This window comes from Rhamphochromis sp. 'chilingali' (genome assembly GCF_963969265.1).
Source record: "Rhamphochromis sp. 'chilingali' genome assembly, chromosome: 1".
In the NCBI taxonomy this organism is placed as follows: Eukaryota; Metazoa; Chordata; class Actinopteri; order Cichliformes; family Cichlidae; genus Rhamphochromis; species Rhamphochromis sp. 'chilingali'.
The window spans coordinates 40,883,375-40,904,425 of NC_137929.1; the positions used below are offsets into that span (position 1 = coordinate 40,883,375).

General features: G+C 42.1%; 1 protein-coding gene across 2 annotated transcripts in view; it reads left to right on the forward strand.

Moving 5' to 3' along the window:
• arhgef40 (Rho guanine nucleotide exchange factor (GEF) 40) overlaps window positions 1–21,051 on the forward strand; it is a 49,309-nt gene that overhangs the window by 21,534 nt on the left and 6,724 nt on the right. For both annotated transcript variants that reach the window (XM_080874478.1, XM_080874479.1), the window contains exons 9-24: window positions 516–609; window positions 726–812; window positions 1,850–1,966; window positions 3,572–3,670; window positions 3,799–3,950; window positions 5,290–5,428; window positions 5,584–5,703; window positions 7,886–8,077; window positions 8,205–8,726; window positions 8,852–9,234; window positions 9,621–9,870; window positions 10,092–10,181; window positions 12,431–12,637; window positions 15,596–15,775; window positions 16,312–16,492; window positions 18,415–18,525. In XM_080874478.1, coding sequence (XP_080730604.1) covers window positions 516–609; window positions 726–812; window positions 1,850–1,966; window positions 3,572–3,670; window positions 3,799–3,950; window positions 5,290–5,428; window positions 5,584–5,703; window positions 7,886–8,077; window positions 8,205–8,726; window positions 8,852–9,234; window positions 9,621–9,870; window positions 10,092–10,181; window positions 12,431–12,637; window positions 15,596–15,775; window positions 16,312–16,492; window positions 18,415–18,525 — 2,924 coding nt within the window. The remainder of the gene's footprint in view (window positions 1–515; window positions 610–725; window positions 813–1,849; window positions 1,967–3,571; window positions 3,671–3,798; window positions 3,951–5,289; window positions 5,429–5,583; window positions 5,704–7,885; window positions 8,078–8,204; window positions 8,727–8,851; window positions 9,235–9,620; window positions 9,871–10,091; window positions 10,182–12,430; window positions 12,638–15,595; window positions 15,776–16,311; window positions 16,493–18,414; window positions 18,526–21,051) is intronic.

The following is a 21,051-nucleotide window of genomic DNA, read 5'->3' on the forward strand; positions in this document are numbered from 1 at the left end:
TTCCCCCGATTCTCTGAATGTATGTTTAAAAATCTTTAACTGGCTTTTTTTGTTCACATTTTTATATTTAGGCTTGTGTGGTTTGTTTCCTGTTATACCACCGAGACCGAGCCTGTTTAACGAAAAGCGCCTCATAATTATGTTCGACTCGACTCGCTTCTTGACTTTTCCAAATACAACATAAGGTGGTGTGAGGGAAACACAGAGTGTGCCAGAAAACGGAGGACAAACATAACAAACTGACTCAATGTCAGCTTCACAAACACATCTGAGCTTGCCAGTTTACCTGGCACAATAACTGCTACTACTTGTGGCAAGTCAGAACCAAAGCTTCTCAACGGCTTTGGGTAGAAATGATGTGATTCTATGCAAATGACCAAAAAACTCTTGTTTAAGAACAAATGTTTGTTTCAACTTCATCGTTTGGTGAAAATACCTAAATAAAAATGGCTATTACACTGGTTTAAAGCTAAACACTTATTTTTAACATCTCTCTCTTCATCCACCCTCAACAGGCCTGCAGCCAAAGAAAAGGGTTTAACAGTGTTAATGGACAGCAGGCGCGCCCCACCCTCCGCTCTCTTGTTCTCTGCTCTTAAATTGTTCCAGGTGAGACAGCACAAGGACGCTGGTTAACTGGAAGTGCTAAATGTTTGCATGCACGCTTTAATTAGGCTGCAGATGTGATAGTAGCTCGAGCACATGTGTTTTTGTGTTCGTGCCAGGGATCGGTCCCCGGTGGTCTTGGATCCCTTCTGGTGTTGGTGGAAGAGCAGCAGGAGTCCCCTTCTCATTCCCTGGAAGGAGCAGAGGTGACCTCATGCACATCACATGTTTAGACTGTATTACTAAGCTCCTCATGGTTAAGTCGGTTATACTTCTTTTACTTGCAGATCCGTAAAATGAATAAATGTGAAGTTATGAAAGCATGTCAAAAGCTCAGTGATAAATAGCACGAGAAAACATTAGCAGAAAGCAAGTTCCTGTAATTCTATTGCCTATTATAATGTCAACAGGAAAAAGTGTTCATATAGGAAATGCAAATTGCGCGAGAGGAAATAACGTTCCATAAATTGTCCCTGTTCCTTGTTGCAATGCGATCAGTGTCAGAAGTGCTTAAGCTGGAGTGCACATTCACATTGAGCTTGAATCTATTAAACCCAATTTCCATACGTTTGGAACATCTACTGCTTTCAGATAACTCGGTTTTACCGCTAATTCAGCATATTGCTTTGCACCGATCAGCAGAAATCTTTCTTGCGCACAGGCACGGGAGGATCGGTCATGCCACGTGGTTTGTGTTTCAAGCAGGCAGTGTTCAAACTTTGGATGTCGACGACAAACACTTCCAAGAAGATGTGAACGCTGTAGTTAAATTACAACGTCAGCACCATGTTGAATTTCAGTAACCAGTTGTGTACCTGCTCAGAAAGTAAAAAATAAATCATAATACAAGTTAGTTTTTTTTTATTCTCTCCCATTCTCAGAACCTCTAGCCATAATTGCCATTTAATAGAATCGCAAATAACAAAGAGGTCAGCATTATTCTCTCACTCAAAGTGACCACATGCCCTGATAATATGGTTTAAACAGGTGATTTTTGAAAACTTATGATTGGCACAGCAGGTTTGTTGATGTTTTTAAACTCTTGGAGCTTTTCACTTGGTGTGTACTCAGTAAACATTGCCAACACTAACACATTCAGATAAGAGTTTATATGTTCCAGGCTTCAGTGTGATTTAATTTATTTCTTTTTTGGTCTAATTTCCTTAAAAGCTTTTATTCTTCTCAAACATACAATAAGAAAGTCACTTCCTCTGCCCCTTACTGTTTCTCCTCTCCTGTGCAGGTCCACACAGTGCGAGGAACGAGTGTCCTTCAGCAGTATGTAGACAAACAACAGCTGCCCAAAGAAGTAGACGGGGACTTTATCCACTGCCACGCGGACTGGCTGGCCTTCAGACTGGTGAGGAGCTCTGTTTTGTCTGTTCGATTATGCAAACATGAAAAAGCATCCTTGAACTTTTCACATTTGATTCTCCACTATAGCATTTGTGTTTTCAGTGGTTCATCCACAGAGTGGAGGTATGACGAAGTTTAGACTTCAGTGTAAACAGGAACATTAATCAGTCAGCTGCAGTCTTCAAAGTGACTTTGGTGTATCAGGGCAGCAATAAAAACAATTAGAGTCTGCTATTAGTTTGTGATTGAATCAGGTCAAAATGGCAATTGAATGCAATTTGTTTGTGATAATACGGTCATTAACTCATGAATCAGTGAAAATTTCAAACCTGTCGCCATCTCGATGAACAGAAATTCACACTAACGGCTTGTATTCAGAGTCTATCCAGAAACTCAGAGATCTGAAACAGAAATTCATAAATTCCTCCACAAATCATGATGTAGTTGCTGCAGAGTGGCAATTTAACAGCTACTTGACATAAGAGCTGGAAAACCTTTCTTTTAAACAGGAATATAACCAGAATACAGCTAACCAAATCCATTTTGCAAAGAGACACGTCACAGAAAACTTGCACCTTGATTGCAAAACCTTCACCGATCCATCTGATAGTGGTTGTTTGGAGACATGTTTCCTCCTATATGTGACCCATGCCATCTCCTTGTAATCAAAAGCTGTCGCCCAGAGATTGTGGGTGTTGTATGCTCAGCCTCCTGGAGACTAGTTAGTTGCCACAATGACTTAAAATCCAAAACATTTAAGCTATCACTGGGCAGCCACAGATTTTCTCTAGTCACAAGAGGGTTGCTGTCCTATTTTTACTCCCGTGTGCATCAGCATGTGTACATCAGGGATGTCAAAGTCATTTTTCACATACAGCTCACTTTGATCTTAAGCTGTCGGACCACTGACCTAACCCTAACCCTTTCTGTCAGGAAATAATGAAATTTCGATAGCATGTCTCGTTTTTTTTTCACATTATTAAAACATGCTGCCTTAGTAAATGAAAAAAATGTGTCGGCACGACTGTTTGAGGTTTTGTTCTGTAATTATAAAACGGAAAGTTTCTGTTAATTCACAGGAAATGCCATTTTTGTATGTAGCTGAGGAATTTTCTAAAGCAAAAAGTCCTTAGTGTATTTTTATTGTTATTATTTTTAAACTTCTTACAGACAGCTTGGAATGAACAAGCTCAAGTAACCCACTCAAAGTCCGGAGTTCTTGTAGCTCATAACTTGTTTCGAGTTTTGGGTACCTCCAGTGTAAAATATGACCTCTGACAGTTGAGGGAGTATTGTGGGAGAAAGAACATCTAGGAGGGAGGGAGGCGAAATAAAAGGATGTTGGCTGGGAAAGAGTGGTCGTCTGCTGGTGGTCGATTATTCCAGACAGGCATGATGAACTAGGTGAAGAAAAAACACAGCCCGTAAGAATCTCAAGGACCCTTAATGGCTTTCCCCCCACAGTTTATGTTGCTTTATCTAAACAGTTGAAAACATTTTCCTATCCTCTGGACTTTTTCTGACCTCTCCTGTGGATTACAAAAAAGGTGGAATGAAAGAGAGATTTCATGTGTTTGTGTGGATTTCTACTTCTTTTTGTCCTGTTTAGAGTCTGGAGAGTCTGACAGAGCGCTGTGAGAGCGCCCTCTCACTGCTTGGAGAAGCACTGCAGTCTATGGACGCTGAGCCAATGCCAGACAACATAAAGGTCCATAACTTTAACATGATGCTCATTCTACTCGTTGTGTGCGCTCAGATATATTTGTGTTTTAGTAACTTACCAGTCTCTATAAAAACACACACAAAAGGTACAATACACATGCTTATCTTTTTCAGGCTGTTCCTCTGAGCATTGACAAACACAGGCAGCTCATGGCCAGCGTCCTGGCCGACCAACGGTTAACTGAGCTGCAGCAGAAGGGCGGGGCCTGGCTTGCTGGATTGACAAATAGAGCATCTGGACTGGCACAAAAGTCACCAGACTGCAGGTACCAGACACCTAATTCATCCAGTATTTGTAGGACTACTGAATTTTTATTTTATGGATTATACTTTTTTCTTTCTTTTTTTTTTTTTTTTTAAATCAAGTAACAAAATCCAATGAAAATATTGGGGCCAAAAACCCTGGAAAACGAACACTCCCGGTTATTTAGTGCTAATCAGCATATGCTAACACGCTAAACCACGATTTTATAGTGATTTTTAGCCATCTGTCAGTGTTAGCACCATCATGCTGAACATGATTTGGCTCCACCATTGATTGGCCACACCTTCTCTGAGCTCTGCCAGCAGTGTTAGTTCAATGCCTTGTCATCTTACAGAAACTATTGGATTTGCATATAAACTGAAGCCTCATTTTCCTATTCTTTGCTGACAGGACAAACACCCAAGCCTTCCGCCTTCCTATCAGCTCATTAGTAGTCTGGCTACTTTCCACTGACCTCTGACATCAACAAGACGTTTTCTTGCAGAGTTTAATTCTCTATAAAATCTTAGAGCTGTTTGTGTGGGGGAAATCCCAGTATATCATTAGTTTCTGACACTCTCAGACCAGTCCGTCTGGCATTAACAACCATGCCATGTTCACTAAAATCAGCCTTTTTCCTAAGTTTGAACTTCGTTGGGTTCCTGCCATGTGATTGGCTGATTAAATTATCGTTTTAATGGGTAGCTGAGCACACATATGTAACAAAGTAGCTGGTGACCTTCCACCCGAGTGTCGTGCCACCCCAAAGTTGTGCTTGGAGCCTATTGCCACACTTTACCAACAATGAACTGAAAGCTATTTCCTTCTAACATCCAGTAGCTGTACTGTGGGCATTTTATGCATTCCTGAGTTATTTTTTAATACAACCTAACAACCCACAATGTTATGATTCTGAAAAGATGCTTTAATATACATTAAGCACAGGACTTGAAGACTATATTTTAAACTTTCTTCTGTTTTCCTTTCCCATGCTTTTTAAAATTTTGATTGAAGGGTTATTTTGTCAGGATGAGCTTTAGGTTAAAAATAATCTTCCTGACAAAAACAGAGTTGTTTGTTTTTGGCCATAAAATGAAAACCAGCTGGAGAAGAAAACACATCAAATAAAGGACAGAGCGATGCAGCTTGTTTGTGCATGACTGCAGCTTAGAGATGATCTGAAGCCTGTTGTAGCTCTTCTGTTCTTACTGTGTAATGAGTTTTGGCTTAAGCTGTGCAATAATACAAGATGGGTTTTTTCTGTGCTGTACATGAGACGTTGTTTTATAATTAGATCATTTCTGTCAGCATGATTTCGAAGAATTTAAATGAAAACCAAAATTTCTTTCTTCTCCTCTCAGAGCTGCTCTTGCCGTAACTTCTAAACTTTATGACAGCGTGGACGATGCACTCCATCGGCTTGTCCGAGTGTCCAACCAAAGAGGTCGTGACCTGGAGGCGTTGGGGCGTCTGGCGGGGTTGGTGGACAAACTGGAAAAGGTATCTGAGGAAGATTTGCTTTACTTTAAAATAACCTACACTCTGTAATCTGCGTATTTCTTTTTTGCTTCATCATCTTCAGTTTTTCCACATCTTATGCGTAACAGAGCGCCTCATGTCCTCCACTCACCCAAACCTCCGCCTTTAATCCACAGTGCGATAAAGAGATTGAGCAGGTTCAGTCGCAGCTGGAGGACTACAAGGATCCTCCTCTCTCCCTCAGCAGACTCTCGCTCAAACAGCAGAGGTTCAAGACGTTCAAAGAAACGGCCAATGTGAGTAATGCAAAGATGAATGTGCTTTTTGTGTGAAAACATTTTCACATGTCATGTTAAAATATGCAGGTTCACTGGGCTCAGTGTTATGGAGCCAGTCTTAACCCTTTAAATTCCTGATTAAATAATTGCCAATTTTTTTTTTTTGGGGGGGGGGGGGATAAAGGATGAAGTGTTTTTTGAATCTTCTGACAGCTAAAAAACAAAAATATGAAATTGCATATATGAGTCTTAATTGCATCGTATTTACCACATCTGGCATTTTTGGCGATTTATTGATTAAAAATCCGCTTTGTAATTTACTAATAACATTTTTCGGTGGGGGGGGGGGGGGGAGATCACATGGATGCTGTAGAAGTCTCTAAAACTCACCAAAACTGTGTGTATCAAATGTAAAACACTAGGCGTTAAAGGGTTGACGCTAAATAAAAAACAACTATGCAACGTAGATTAGAAAATTTCCCTCTTTCACATCATCTTACAGTAGCAACACTGTTGCTGTGGCTGAGTAATTCATTCATTTGCATAACGGCGTCAGTCACTGATGGCGATGACTGAGACTCAGAAGGATTGACTCTGTGTGTGTGATCTGAATGAAATTCTTTGAAATTACATATAAATACAAGTTTATATTAGTGTTAGTAAGTTAGTGTGGATAGGTTAATTGGAAACTCTAAATCGCCCATAGGTTTTCATTTGAAAAAGCACCGTGTTCTCTCCATGTTGGCCTCCAGTCCACACTGAGACGCCGTTTTTGCTCAAGGAAAACGCAGCGTTTTGGAAATGCTCTTTCGTGTCGCAGTGTAGACAACAAAAACGGAGACTTTCTAAAACGATGACACATTTTAGTCATGTGATGCAGTCATGTGACCAATTAAACTAAGATAGCGGAGGGCATTATACAGCAGTTGTTTTGTTTGCGCTCAATTTTGACAGCCCTATTAAAGATTAATATCAGTCTGTACACGCTTCAGATAGCTTTTCTTCAAATTCTTTAATTCTCACTCGCTTTTGCAACTTTGTACTTTTGTGTTACTCACAGCAACAACTCCACCTCATTGTTAGTCCATTTAAAAACTCGGTGCTTTTCCTCAACATTTTGCTGCGATGTTTCAGAGAGCCGGAAAGTAAAGAAACGGCAGACAGAAATGAGGCAGGTGGAATTGTCTTGCGCTTCACGCATGCACAGTACTGGAACGTAAGCGTTTTCGTCCGTTTTTGACACGCAACTCTGTGAAAACGACTGAAAACGCTAGTGTGGACGTGGAGCGTTTTCAAATTTATCCTTGCTAGTGTGGACAGAGCTTAAGACAGCTGGGATAGGCTCTAGCCCACCCGCGACCCTGAAAAAGATAAACAGTAGAGAATGGATGGAGATCAGGTGTAAAATCAAAGGAGTTGTAAACACAGAGTTCCTGCAAACATTGTGGCTTTAAAATGGTTTTGGTAACAGGCTGTCTCTTTTCTCTAATGCTTACAGCGATGTCTAGCCCTGATCTCTTGACAGTACTTATGTGTTGGCAGCTGTGACTCATATAGACTTTGATTTAATTGGTCTTCTAAAGGTCATTTAGATTTCATTCATGATATTCACAAAACGGTGAAATATGACTGCCACACACCGTCTCATGTACCGCTAATACACTTATTACATCACAGTGTTTTGGTCCGACTGACCTTCTTCAAGTACAAAGGGAGTGTCCAGTTTTATCTGCATGTAAATGACTTTTGGTAAGTAAGCACACATCATGATAACAACATGGAGAATATTCACATACAGTTAAAGCGTCCGCCCTCAGAGCTTTTGCTTTCACTTTGTTTCTACAGTACATGTAAGCATCTTAACATCGCCCACAAAAAAAATCCTTTCTGTCACGTCAACTCTGGGATAAGAAATCTTATTAGTCGTACTTAAGACACATGTGTTACTGTGAATCACCCACTGTAGGGTTTGAGAAGTCAATAACTGAAACGATAAACTGTGAATAGATGTGCTTTAAGCCCACTGTGCCTTTCAGTGGCATATTTGTGTCATTCTCATGGAAACGAGCTAATGAAAAGTTTTCCCAGCATATTCCCAAGAGATGCAGTCAATATTTTTCCATCCATGATTTCCCAAGTGTGTCCTGTCAGTCTTCTACAGTAAATACTTCTTGACAGCCCATTTTCCTGCATCTTTCAGGAGCTGCACAGTGAGACTCTGTCACTGCTCAGTGATTTGGAGGGCTGGTGTGAACTGGACTGGGCAGGCCTGAGCGACGTCCAGATCCGACTCCCTCCGGTCAGGGAGAAGCTCAGGGACATGTCCCACTGTCTGTCTGACTGCTGGACCACTCTGGACAACACACAGAGGTTGTTGTCCACTCTGACCGAGGTACGGCACAGGAAGACCTCTGCAGCACACACACAGGAAGTTATAAACATACAGTCATGGTTCCAAAGTGTTTTAATGCCGAGCGGAAGTCCTAATGACTTCCCTGACTTTCCTGTCTCTTGTGCAGGCCACCCAGTGGTGCGATGCAGTCTCCTCCACCTCCTCCTCTTCCTCTTCTTCCACCTGCCCTCTCGCCTCCCTCCCTCCAATACCCCCGTCCCGTTTCCAGGACGCACGCTCTTTAGCAATAGAGCTGGGTGGCGGGGCACTGCTGGATCTCTGGACTCAGACAGTTGAGCGATACCAGCGAACAGTAGCACAGGTCAAGCCCCGATTCCTCCAGTCTGACCGGACGCAAAATCAGGGACAGGGGAAAACCAAAACTCCCTCTGCCAGCAGCCTCTGGGACCTGATGGGCCCCGAGGGAGAGGGTGACTCCTGGGGGCTGGGAGCTGGCGGAGGGGAAGGCGGATTGCAGTCCTGGGGATCCCTGGCATCACTGTTCAGACCGCAGACCTGCTCCACACTGAAGATAGGAGAGGAGAAAGGGAATAAGAAAGAGGGAACGGCAGGAGGAAGTGGTGCGGGAGGAGGTGGGGCCGGGGGAGGGAAGTTTCTATCGAACCTTCTGAATCCTACAAAGAAGAGCGTGAGTTTGATTTCTATTTTATGGTAATGTTTTCTGTTCTATGATCTGAGGTGTGTTACAGGACTGTACTGTTGTAACTGAAGTGTGTCACAGTCACACCAATGACCAGTTCAATTCCCTTACAGTCCACAGAGGCTCCACTTCCCTTCAAGCCACCTCGGAAGCGTCACCCAAGCTTTGACCTCCAGGCTCTCCTGGCCCCCCGTCGAGGTACAGCCACCCCCAAACCCGCTGAGTCGCCGGTGGCTGGGGCGAGCCGTAACTCCCCCATGTCCTGGCTGGGACGACGGGCTTTGGCCGACCCAGTCATTACTACTAGCATGGCTGCAGCTATTCCAGGATGGAGCGGTGGTGGTGGTGGTAGTAGTGGCGGAGGAGTGTTGATCCGAGGAGTGGAGGTCAGCAGCAAGGAGGTGGTGGATCACACGGGGTCACCGCGCCAGCATGTACTGCTGGGGAGGACAGACAGGGAGACGGGGACGGATAGGGCCGGTTCAACCGCACAGAGGTGTGTGTTGGCTTTCTTTGCTTTTTTTTTTTTTTTTTTGTCCTTTTTCCATGTACTCCACTTTCCTCGTAAGAAAATCAGTCAGAGATAGACATAATAAGTCGCAGCAAGAATGGAACAGGCTGAGATGAAAGAAAAAGCGATGCATAGTTTTAGGGATAATTTAAGTACAACTGAAGGCTCTTTCGCATTGATTTTATCAGTCAGGATGCAATCTTAGATAATTTTTTCATTACTGAGTCTTTGATCTCAATCCGTTGCTATCTTCGCTCTCGCTTCCCCTTACCTCCCACTTGTCCACTTGCTTCCATGTTTGTTTCTCCTTTAAGTGTATTCATGCACTGTTTCTTTCCTCCCCTCCCCACCCTTTGCCATCTCCACCGCAGTAAGCTGTACCTGCTCTGGTGTAGGATGCTAAGTTCAGAGAGGCAGTACGTGACTGTGCTAAAGGGGGTAGAAGAGACGTACCTGCCCTTACTGGAGCTCTCAGACACCCCAGCTTCCATCAGGGGGAAGGCAGACTCGCTGTTTCCCAACTGGGCCAGCCTCACCACCTTTCACTCGCAGGACCTACTCCCAGCCATGGAGGGCGCTCTTGTGCAAAGCCTGTTGCAACAGGACTGCTTCAGTAAATTTGTAAGTTGCAAAATGCCAAGTGAAGCTGTATGACTGCATGCACTGCTCTTCAGTTTTACATAAACCTCTGAGGGGTTGTTTTATATGTTTGCATATAGAAAATGTCACAGATTAGTTAGAAGTCAGCATAATTTGCTTAAAAATATCCATTAAATCCCTCTCTGTGTAATTAATCTGATTAAAATCAATTAAAAACAACTTTCTCGCCTGTCACCACACAGCGGGACCAGTTTCTGCAGTATTCCCAGTACATCAGGACCAAACCAGACCTGGATTCTCCACTGGTCACACAAGCAGCCGACTTTTTCAAGGTAGGATTCATCGTGCCTCTTAAAAAAAGAAGTAAAAACCAGTCTTGTTCCTGCAGAGATTTTACTGAGAGAGTTGCGGTCTTAACTCTTATTCAACCAGTTCATCTCAGTAAACATGATTTCAAAGCGATAAAAGTGTCTCTTAACAATAAACCCTTTTTTTTATTTTTTTTTTTATTTGGTTATTTTCTTTTTTTAGAAAACTGGTTACACAATGTAAGAGCGTTGCTATGAGTCTTTTTTTTTTTTTTTTTTTTTTTTTTGAACACATCACAGGCTCAAGCCAATTAAAGCTGCTTTATTTGTTGGTGGCGGCAATTATGAACGAGCTGTATACAGTAAAGTTAATTACAAGTTTAATGCACACTAGAAAAGCCAATTAAAGGCGGATTACAGAGAAAGTCATTGGAGCTCCCGAGCTACAATTAACAAAAACTAATACATCGACAGCATCGTGAGATTATTATGAGGGCTATATACAGACAGATCAAAGAGCTCAAAACCTCTGAGGCGACGCTCAAACCCAGCATTTCTAACGAGTCGCCACCAGGAGGCAGCACGTGCTCAGGCCACACTGAGCAGCAGCAGCAGCTGTAAAGCAGCTTGATAACAGGGATATGGCTATCATGATGGCAGGGGACATTAAACTGGTGTTCATTTTGAATGATGATGGTGCTGATGATTGTTACTGCTGCGTAGCTGCTTCTTCAGGGTTACTGGGATCAGCGGATGAAAAGAAAATGGAAGAAACATTAAAGCAGCAGCTACGAGTTGGAACTTTCATACTTGCTGAGCAAAGCCATAGTTACCTTGATTACACGTGTCTAAAAAAAAAAGAACCGTTTGCCAAAACATGCCAAATGATGTCACAATCATCCACAGAGAGTTGTGTTAACTGCGACTGTAACTATCTCAGAGGAGCGGCTCAGCCTGATGTAGCATGTTTGAGAGCTGATGCTAGCAAAGACTTCATGGCATGTGGTGGGCAGGCTGAGCGTGGACCAAAGGAGAGCCCATACACTTTTTTATTTAGACCCTGAGCGTTTTCTTTAAAGCAGCGAGATGCGAGGGTGCGTGTCTTTATAAGGGATCCAAATCAAAAAGTGATTCCTGCTGAGAACTGGTTACAACTTGTCCAATCCATCAGAGCCTCATGCCTCCAAGCTCAGCAGCTCAGATTTATTATGTTTTTCTGTCAGCTGCCTGTTAGAGAAAAGGTTATCAAATACTTTTCTATGCGCTGTTTAGACTTGGAGATGATAAAATAGTTGCAGTGGTGCTGAAAACTTGTGTAAGCTTTTATTTTTTTTCAACCAAAAATCAGAATTAGGAATCAATGAGGAAATCAATAAAGAACTGGATGTTTAATAATCATAGAGAGATCACTAAAATCATATCAATTGCCATCTCTAGACCAGCGAACTGGCAAATCTTCACTAGTTGCATGTGATTTATATATTATTAAGCTTATTGGGCTGAAGGGCGATGAGCTAAAAGTGTGCTTACATCCACGGTTCACAAGAATCGCCGCTCATCCTGCAGCATCGCTCACAATTTAATCACACAGTGGACACAACGATCACCTAATGGGTCTTCGCCGAAAATGTGCTTGAGCTCAATGTCACCTTTGACGATTTTTTTTCTCAGGTGAATCTTGTGAAGTGTGATGGGCCACAAGCCGGATGAGCTGCTGTGTCATTGACGTTCCGGTTTATAGGCGTATCTGTTAGAATTAGAGGTGTAAGACACGAGCTGGCCTCTTTTACTGTCTCTTTATATCATCTGTTTTGACAAAGACCAAAAATCACTGTTGTTGTCCTTATTTTTGGGTGGGAAAATTCACATGTTCTAAAAAAGAAAACTTGTTCAGTGTCAGAAAACAAAAAAATGTCACTGATTTTCCACTAAGTAAAGTCAAAGTAAAAAAACGCAGACACCTTTCGGGCCATTTAGGTCAGGACATTGTCTGAAGCTGCCCTTTCTAAGATATAGGACATAACAGGAATCGGTTGCTTTAGATGAGTTCCGAAAATGCTCTGGTTGGAGGAGGTGGGGGTCCCGGCAGAGGGCACAAGGTAGGACATGTGACATCCATGGGCGAAGCTTCTGACTGTGTTTTAAGGTGAACACAACTTATAGTGAAGTGTGTAATAAAATACAGTGAACACAGCCCAGCTGAACATGATGGGGGAACACCAGCAGACTTGCTAACGTTACCTTTTTATTTGTCCTTCCCTCCCCTGTTTCAGTCAAAACTTCCCCAAGCCTCCCCCGTCTCCCCTCTGGCCTTCCCTCACTGTCTGCAGGCTCCCATTCAGAGGCTGGAGCAGTACTGCGAGGCGCTGGAGGAGCTGGGAGGCATAAACCCCGCCTCAGACTCCGCCCTCTCCATCCTGAGACACGCCCAGCGGCACGGCGAGGACCTCAGGGCCAGTGACCTCATCGTCGGATGCCCGGTGAGAATGCTTGTCCCAGTTTATGTCTCTGCAACTGTCAAGTCCCACTTTCTTTTCTTAGAGAGAAAGAAACTAAAATCTTGTTGAGGTCAGGCCAGTGGAAGTGACTTATTTCTCTTTTACCCCCAAATAAATCAAATAAATGTATTGGTGTTTATTTTCCACACAAACACTAGAAACACGGCTTACATTAGCCATGTTTCAAGAAGAACACATTAAAGAATTCATGGAGGCACATAAATAGAAGCTCATTTGCATTTTCTTACTACTACAAGATGTTAAGAGGTGTTGCTCATAAAAGGAAAAGCCCATTTATTGTGAACTACAGTCTGCGGCGTCTATTTATAGAAAGAATCAGGACAATGTGCGTGAATGTGTGAGCATCTAAACTCGCATACTATGACTGAATCCGTCAGCATTACTTTGGCTAAATGGAGATCTTCCATCTGGATATGCAGAGATCATAAGGTGTGGGAGCAGCAGCAGCATATCTGGTACAGAGCGGAGCGGGCATCAGTAACAACAGACATGACACTGATGAAGTCAAACACAGCATGAGGAGGAGGAATTGGGGTAGAGGTGGGCTGCAGCTTGCAGAGGCAGCTGCAACTCCAGGCAGGCTAAAGCAAGTCAAACATTGCATTATGTATGAGATTTGTCAGTGTTAGGGGCCTGACCACTTTTTCCTTCAAGCCGATGATATTTATTTGCTAATACATTGATATTGGTCTGCAATGGTTGATAAATGACATTTTAAAAAGTGAAGAAGAAATCGGAGAAAGAGCCTACAAATGTGTTATGAGTGTTTGTGTTGCAGTTTTTCCATCTGTTCAATTCAATTTTATTTATATAACAGTTGCCAGAAGATGTTCTAAGGTAAAGAACAAGCACTTGGCAACAGTAAGAAGGAAAAACTCCTTTTTCTCAGGAAGAAACCTCTGGCAGAAGCAGGATCAGAGAGGGGCAGCCATCTGCTCCACCCAGAAGCCGATCTGGAGCTTTTGGGAATACCAAAAAAGGAACAAGTAGCTGATTCGAGCAGAACCGCCTCATTGTTTTTTGTGTTTTGTTTTTTTTGCCTGATCATTTTTTTTTTTATATTAGCCATTTACCAATATAGAGGGTACATGCTTTTAGGAGTATTGATTTTGCATAGTTTGTCCACTAGATGGCACTGTGCAACTTTCCCGTTAGGAGCACATGTTTGAAACACCAAAAACACAACAAGCTGCTGATGTGAGCAGAGTCGGACATTTTTCTTCAGTGCGATGGTAGCTATTTTTAAATGTATCAGTATCGGCATTATAAAGACAAATAAGATTTCAAATTTTTAAAAAAGTAAGAAAGAGACGGGAAAAACACTCAATCTTTTTCTGAGGGCTGATGTTTCATAGTGTGTCCAGCAGGGGGCACTCTGCATGTTTCCTGTTGGCAACAAGTTTGGAGAACTAAAAACAGAGTTTTAATATTAAATATTGAGCTACAAATAACACATGTCAGGGAAATCTGTTTAAGTTTAGAAATATGAAAGAAAAAAATATTAGCCGATGTATCAGAATATCAGATTTTTGAGTCATCGGATATTGGCAACATTATCTGTCTTAAAAATCCTTTGTGAGTCGGGGTCTAGTAAACCTAGAAGCTTATCAGCTGATGTGGTTTTCCACTGAGATCAGTTGTCATCATCTGATCTCAATCCAGACTGAGTTTAACCTGAATTATGAAGCTGAATCTTTCTTATTTCCTAGTCCTGAGAGCTGCAACAAGGACGTGGCAAGTGGGAGGAAAGACTGTGTTCTCCCACTGGGAATAAACAAAAACCGAAAGACTTATCAAAAGTCCAAAAACACTAACATCCCTGCGCCCTACACCACTGTACTCTGACACAGCTGTAATATTCAGTGGTAGTCGTGACAAATGTTTGACACACACACACACACACACACACCTCTCATCTCTCTGCATTCTGAACGAGGGGAAAGATTACAGCAGCACAAACACTTGCGCTGAGCTACTTCAAAATTGCGCTGCAACACCTCTCCAAGTAAAAATGATTTTAAGTACAGCTGTGTGTGTGTTTGGGTGGGTGTAGATGTGGGTGTTCATAAAGTGTGTGAAGCATCACTTATATCATGACCCACTCATTTCTAGAGGTTTAAAAATAAGAATCTACTGTATGTCAGTGGCCGCTTGTAAAATTCCAGACCTTTTTAAATTCATTGTCCGCACGCTTTTGTTTCGTTTGCATTTGCCTTGTTTGTTGCTCTTTTGTGCTTTTGCATATCTAGCATTGACAATTATGTAATTTCTTTTTCGCCTATTATGAGTGTCTGTGTGCCTTTGACTTCCAACAGCATCTCAAAGTCGCAACCCTGTAATTGACATGAACAAAAAAGTCACTTTTTTTTTCTTTTTTTTTATTATTACAAAAGATGTGATTCAGCTGGCCAATTAGAGCAAAGATCCAGCAGAACGAAGCATCCATGTGAAGAATATGTCACCATGCAAGGCACTGTAATAATAATGCTCCTTTGTCCTTCGCAGTTGAATAGAGAATAAAGCTTTTCAGTCTTTGTAGTCAAAGTGTCTCGCAACTCCAAACAGAAAATTAGAGTAGGTGCAGGAGGGAGGATTTGAGACTTTATAATACGACGACCGTTTAATTTTTAACTCCTAGTTTTTGTTCTACAGATGGGCAGAATCAACAGAGTTTTTCTCCTCTGAGCGAGTGGGGGGAAAAATTGAATCTGTAAAAGTGAGAATATTTCGCTTTGTTAGCGTTTTATGGATTCTCAGATATAATGATGCTTATTTATTTTTATTTCTGTTTTCAAGATAATTAATGAACCAATTCAATTAAGATTGAAATGAAGATGGTATCTTTTGCTGAGGGTTGGTCCTGGGCCTAAGGCCAATATAAGTGTGTCCTAACATGTGTGTGTTTGTGTGTGTTTTCAGATCCCTGTGACGGAGCGCGGCGAGCTGGTGCGGCAGGGTGAGCTGACGGTGAGCGGGGGAACTCGGAGGAAGCGGGCGGGCGTGAGGAACGTTTTCCTTTATCAACACGTCGTAATCTTCACTAAACACAAGAATCCCAGCCCGGGACGCACCGCCTACAGTTACAAACACAGCATCAAGGTGAACAGCTCTCTCACACACACACACACACACACACACACACACACACACACACACACACACACACACACACACACACACACACTTCTCCTTCACACCATCTCCAGCACTTTGTCTTATCTGTAAAATCTGCTTTCTGTCTAGATTCTGTTGAAAGCAAACTAAATTTGAGGTTTCTAAAGTTTTTTTGGGCGCTGCTTTATCTTCCCCCCTCTTTCCTCTATAAACTCTTTTTAACTCTGTATTTTTCTTTTGAATCACAACATCACCTGATAGAGATGTGCAAGCACAGATGACCAGTGCATACCGATGGGGCATGAAACCTTTTACCTCTCGTATTCCTTGCACAAAGGCAATGTGACGTCCAGATGTGCTCGTGTGAAAATAGAGCAGGCAAATCTCTGGTGAATTCCCAGTCATGTGTCCTGCCTTTCCCCTCACCTAAACCACATGAAGCATTTCCAGCAGTGGGATTGTGTCAGAAGCAGACTTCCTGTCATAGAGTTTGTGTGTGATTTTAACACTTCTCCATGCAGACGAATGAGATGGGCCTGACTCAGAGCGTCGGCGAGGAGGGAGTGAAGTTCGAGGTGTGGGTCCGACAGGCCCCGAGGACCAGAGACTGCATCACCCTGCAAGCGCGCGACAGGGAAGACCGAGAGGCCTGGACTCACGACATAGCCCATCTGCTGTGGACACATGCCATCAACAATACAGGTAAAGACCTTTAACTCGATAAGCAACAGCTCAGTATTCCTTCAGCAGCTTAGGAGCAATGTATATTTTAACAGTGCTGTTACAAAAACTGAAAACATTTTCCTTTTTCCTAATTTTCATTTTTTTTGTTTGCTGTTTTGCACCGTTTCAGATCATCAAACAGTTTTTAATAATCAACAAAGATAAGCTGAGTAGATGTAATATGTATTTTTTGAATGATGATTTTATTTCTTAAGGGAGGCAAAAGCTGTCAAAATCCATCTTGGCCCTGTTGTGCAAAAATAATTGCCCTCCTTTGTTAAGTCTTGAATTAACTGTATTTAATCACATTTCTTAGAAAGCTGAGTTCAGTTTCAAAAACCACAGCCAGGCCTGATGAATCGAGAAATGACTTCAATAGAAGTGAAGCAGGCTAAAAGGTCTCAAAAAGCAACACGTCATGTCCTGATCGAAAAGATACGGCTGATAAACAAAGTCATTGATTATGTCCGTCTGGAAACTGGTACAAAGCATTTTTAAGGTTTTGGAACTCGATGAACCACGATATGAGCCATTATTCACAAATGGTATAGCAAAGTAACTCCAACATCACATCAAAAACTCATCCAGGAGGTCACAAACAACCCCAGAAGAACATTAAAGAACTACAGGCTTCACTTGCCTCAGATAAGGTCAGAGTTCTTGATTCGACAATAAGAAAGAGACTGGATGAAAATGGCGTCCATGGGAGAGTTCAAGGAGAAAACCACAGCAGACCAAGAAGAACACAGAAAACATTTTGATGATTCCCAAAACTGTTGGGAAAATATTCTGACGAGACAGAATTTGAACTTTTTCAAGGCTTGAGTCCCGTTACATTTGCAAAAAACTAACACAGCAATTCCTAAAAATCCCATCATACCAGCACTCAGACATGGTGGTGGTAGTGTGATGGTCGGGGCTGCTTTGCTGCTTCAGGACGACTTGTTGTAACTGATGGAACCATGAATTCTGCTCTCTACCAGAAAATCCTGAACAAGAACGTGTGACCATCTAAGCTCAAGTAATTTTTTTGGAGTGATTAAGGTCATGTCAAAGCATCTCAAACTGCCCGTTAATGCTCAAAAGTCCTCCAATGTATCTGTATTACAACAATCCTGCAAAGAAGAGGTGCCAAAGCTCCTCCACAGTGATGTGAAAGTCTCGCTGCCAGTTCACCAAGACTTGAATGCAGTTCTTGATACCAAGGGTGGAGCAACCAGTTATTAGGTTTAGAGGGCACTTACTTATAGCCGTACAGGTTTGGATAACTTTTTTCTCCTTAATCAACGAAATCATTATTAAAACTTGCATTTTTCATTTACTCTGGTTATCTTTGTCCAACTTCAAACATAGTTTGCTGCTCTGAAGACAAACGGCACTGTTGATCTCTAGGTCTCCTGTATTGATTTGGATCCTTAAACAGGACATTGTGCCAAGTTGTCAGATCATAAGCAGACTATAACACTGTTCCAATCTCCTTTCATTTTCTGGACACTTGGTTAAAGTCCTTCAGACTGAGTCATCACCTTTGTTATGTGTATAAGCTATCTGGTGGCAGATGTTTAAGTAGAAATCATGTAAAAATATCCCCTCTGGCCCAGTTTGTTGTTTTGATTTTTCCAAAAAACAAGGAAGTGTTGGCCGTGAATGAAGGCGTTCTACCTTCCTTTATCCATGAAGCCTTGCGCCTCAGCATTGCTTCCTGCCATCGGCTTAGATTGCAGTATCACGCTGAATAAGTTGCTCGGCACGTTTTTAGGCGTGGTTACCTTCTGTTCAGATGGCATTGTTCTAACAAACACAATATTCTGAGCTAATAATAAAATAAAACTGGTAATATTCTACGAGCTTGCAATATATGAGGTAAACATGAAGTTATTTTTGTGCCTTTGCTCTCACAGAGTTGTGTTTGAAGGAGTCACTGTGCATGGGAGTTTCCAGTAGGCTTCTGTTGGATGCAACAGGAACTCCAGGCTCAGAGTTGGACTCCATCTACAGTCTCAGCGACAGAAGTAAGTTTAAAAAGGAACAAACCTGTAGATGTTGAGGCGCCTTGGACTTAACAAAAAAAGGTGCATGTAGAATTGGGAATGATAATGTAATATGATCTCATGTTTTGATTTCCCGGCTGTGTTAAATCGTTGTTGTGGAAACTAAGCTTATCTCGAGCGTTAAAAAGTGAGCATGTGATCTGGCGGAGGACGTTATGTTTGAGTTAGGTGCACTCCTTAGTTTGAGGCGCGCTGTTCCACATCTCGACTCGCAGATAAAGGAAGCTGAAACCATTTTTCAGTACAACCTGTGTCCTCGGGAATTCGCCCAGTTTTATGTGACCAGATTGGATTACTGGATTGTTCGAATTTGCTCTCCGAGCTGCAAGTGATGTGGCCCTGAGATTACAGATAGGAAAGAAAACGGGTCCTGGGTGTATCTCCCCATGTGACAAGGTAATAATATGGTACACATTTTATTTTGTTCTTATTTTCTTTCTTTCTTTTTCTTTTTTTCTTTTTTCTTTCCAATCGTGCACCCCTGGGCTTCTCTATGAATTTTTGATATTTGTCTCACACTGAGAAATTTTGAAGAGCTGTGACATGCCTGCGGAGAATATACGGCGCAGTCAAAAAGCTCAACTGTGGAAACACGTTTTACTTGTGCCATGATCAAATCCCATCACAGCCCTCGCTACTGTGTGTCTGCCTTAAACTGTTTTCAAAGCAGTGACACAAACTGTCTCACTTCCATAAACAAAATGTGCAGCCTGGCGCTCGCATGGGTGCGTTATTGAAACTGCTAGGCTAGGTTCATGTAGCCAATTTGTCCTGATCACTAACTGAGCTGGGCAAAATTCCAACATTATCCTTTAATGATCTGGATTTCAAGTCATTGTGCGGCTGAGGCCTAGTAACAAAACAACAAGTTATAAATAATAATATAAGTCCCAGATTCAGTTTTTCCTTCAGGTAAAAGTTCCACTTAGAGTGTTAAAAAGTAAAGAATTTAATAAAAAACATTTTGTCATTGTACTTTTTCTACAACTGCATATTGTTTTGTTAATTGAAGGGATCCTTTACAGGGAAGAACTATTTCCAAAGGAGCCCCCTTGTAATCCTATCCCACTTTGAGAACAAGTTAAAACTACCTGCGAATTAATCAGCACTACAATAATACATCCAGTTTTCAGCAATACTGTGATATTATCATATATACTCACTGAACATTTCATTAAGTACTACACTGTTTAGTTACACATAAATATCTAATCGGCTGATCAGATGGTAGCAGCTCAATTTAGGCGAGTAGACGTGGTCAAGACAACCTGCTGAAGGTCAAAATGAGCATGAGAATGAGAAAGAAAGGTGACTGTGAACATAGCATGGTTGTTGGTGCTGCACAGGCTGCTCTGAGTGTTTTAGAAACTGCTGATTTTCCCACACAGTCATCTCTAGGGTTCACAGAAAATGGTCCAAAAAAGAGAGAATATACATTGAGCAGCAGTTCTCTGGGTGAAAGTTCTTTGTTGATGTCAAAGGTCAGAGAAGAATGGCCAGACTCCTTTGAGCTGATAGGAAGGCAGCAGTAACTCAAAAAACAAACAAACACTCATTACAATAGAGGCAGAAGAGCATCTGTGAATGCAAAACACATCAAACCTTGAAGCAGATGGGCTACAACAGTAGAAGACCACACCAGGTGCCACTCCTGTCTGTACAACAGAAGACTATAAAAATGTTGCCTGCTGTCCGAGTCTCCGTTTCTGTATTCAGATGGTAGGGTCAGAGTTTGGCTTAAACAACATGAAAGCATGTCAACGGTTCAACGCTGTGGAGCATGATTTGTCGCCACACTTTGAGCCTCTTGGTACCAACTGAGCATCATTAATACTCCACAGCCCACCTGAGTATTGTCGCTGTCCATGTCCATCCCTTTATGACAGCGTGCCATCTTCCTGCTTGTAGGGCCAATATGAACTCTCTCCACATTGAGTGTTTATTGGTCTGCAAGACTGTGTAAAAGTTACCTGGTTTAATTTCAGAAAACTTGCCGGAGAGGTAGAACACAAGCAGAGGAAGAACTCCAGTGGATTTTAATCGGTCTTTAAAAAAGCTGTTCAGTGTTTAAGCAGTAAGAGAAATTTAGAGACTCCCGAGTGCATGGAGGACAAAGCCTTAGAGACAATGGATACATATGGGGTGGTTAGTAACAGGTTCACAGCATGCTGCTGAATGAACAACGCAATCTGATACTAGTAATTGTATCACATGTCAAACTGCATTTTTCAAAAAGGGTGTAGGCACATAGTTCCATAAAACAATAAAAAATAAATAAAATCACAGTACCTAATCTAAAGTACAGTCCTTTAGATTCCAGGGCCATCATTCAGCCTCCATCAGCCGTTGTTGTCTCAGAGCCAAAGTGATTTCTCATTCATGGCCCAGTGTAATGCACATACTGCTCACCAGGTGTCTCATTGAGTGCAGCAGTTCAGAATTTCAATGCATGAATTGTCCTGTGGGACAGAACACAGCGTTAGAAAT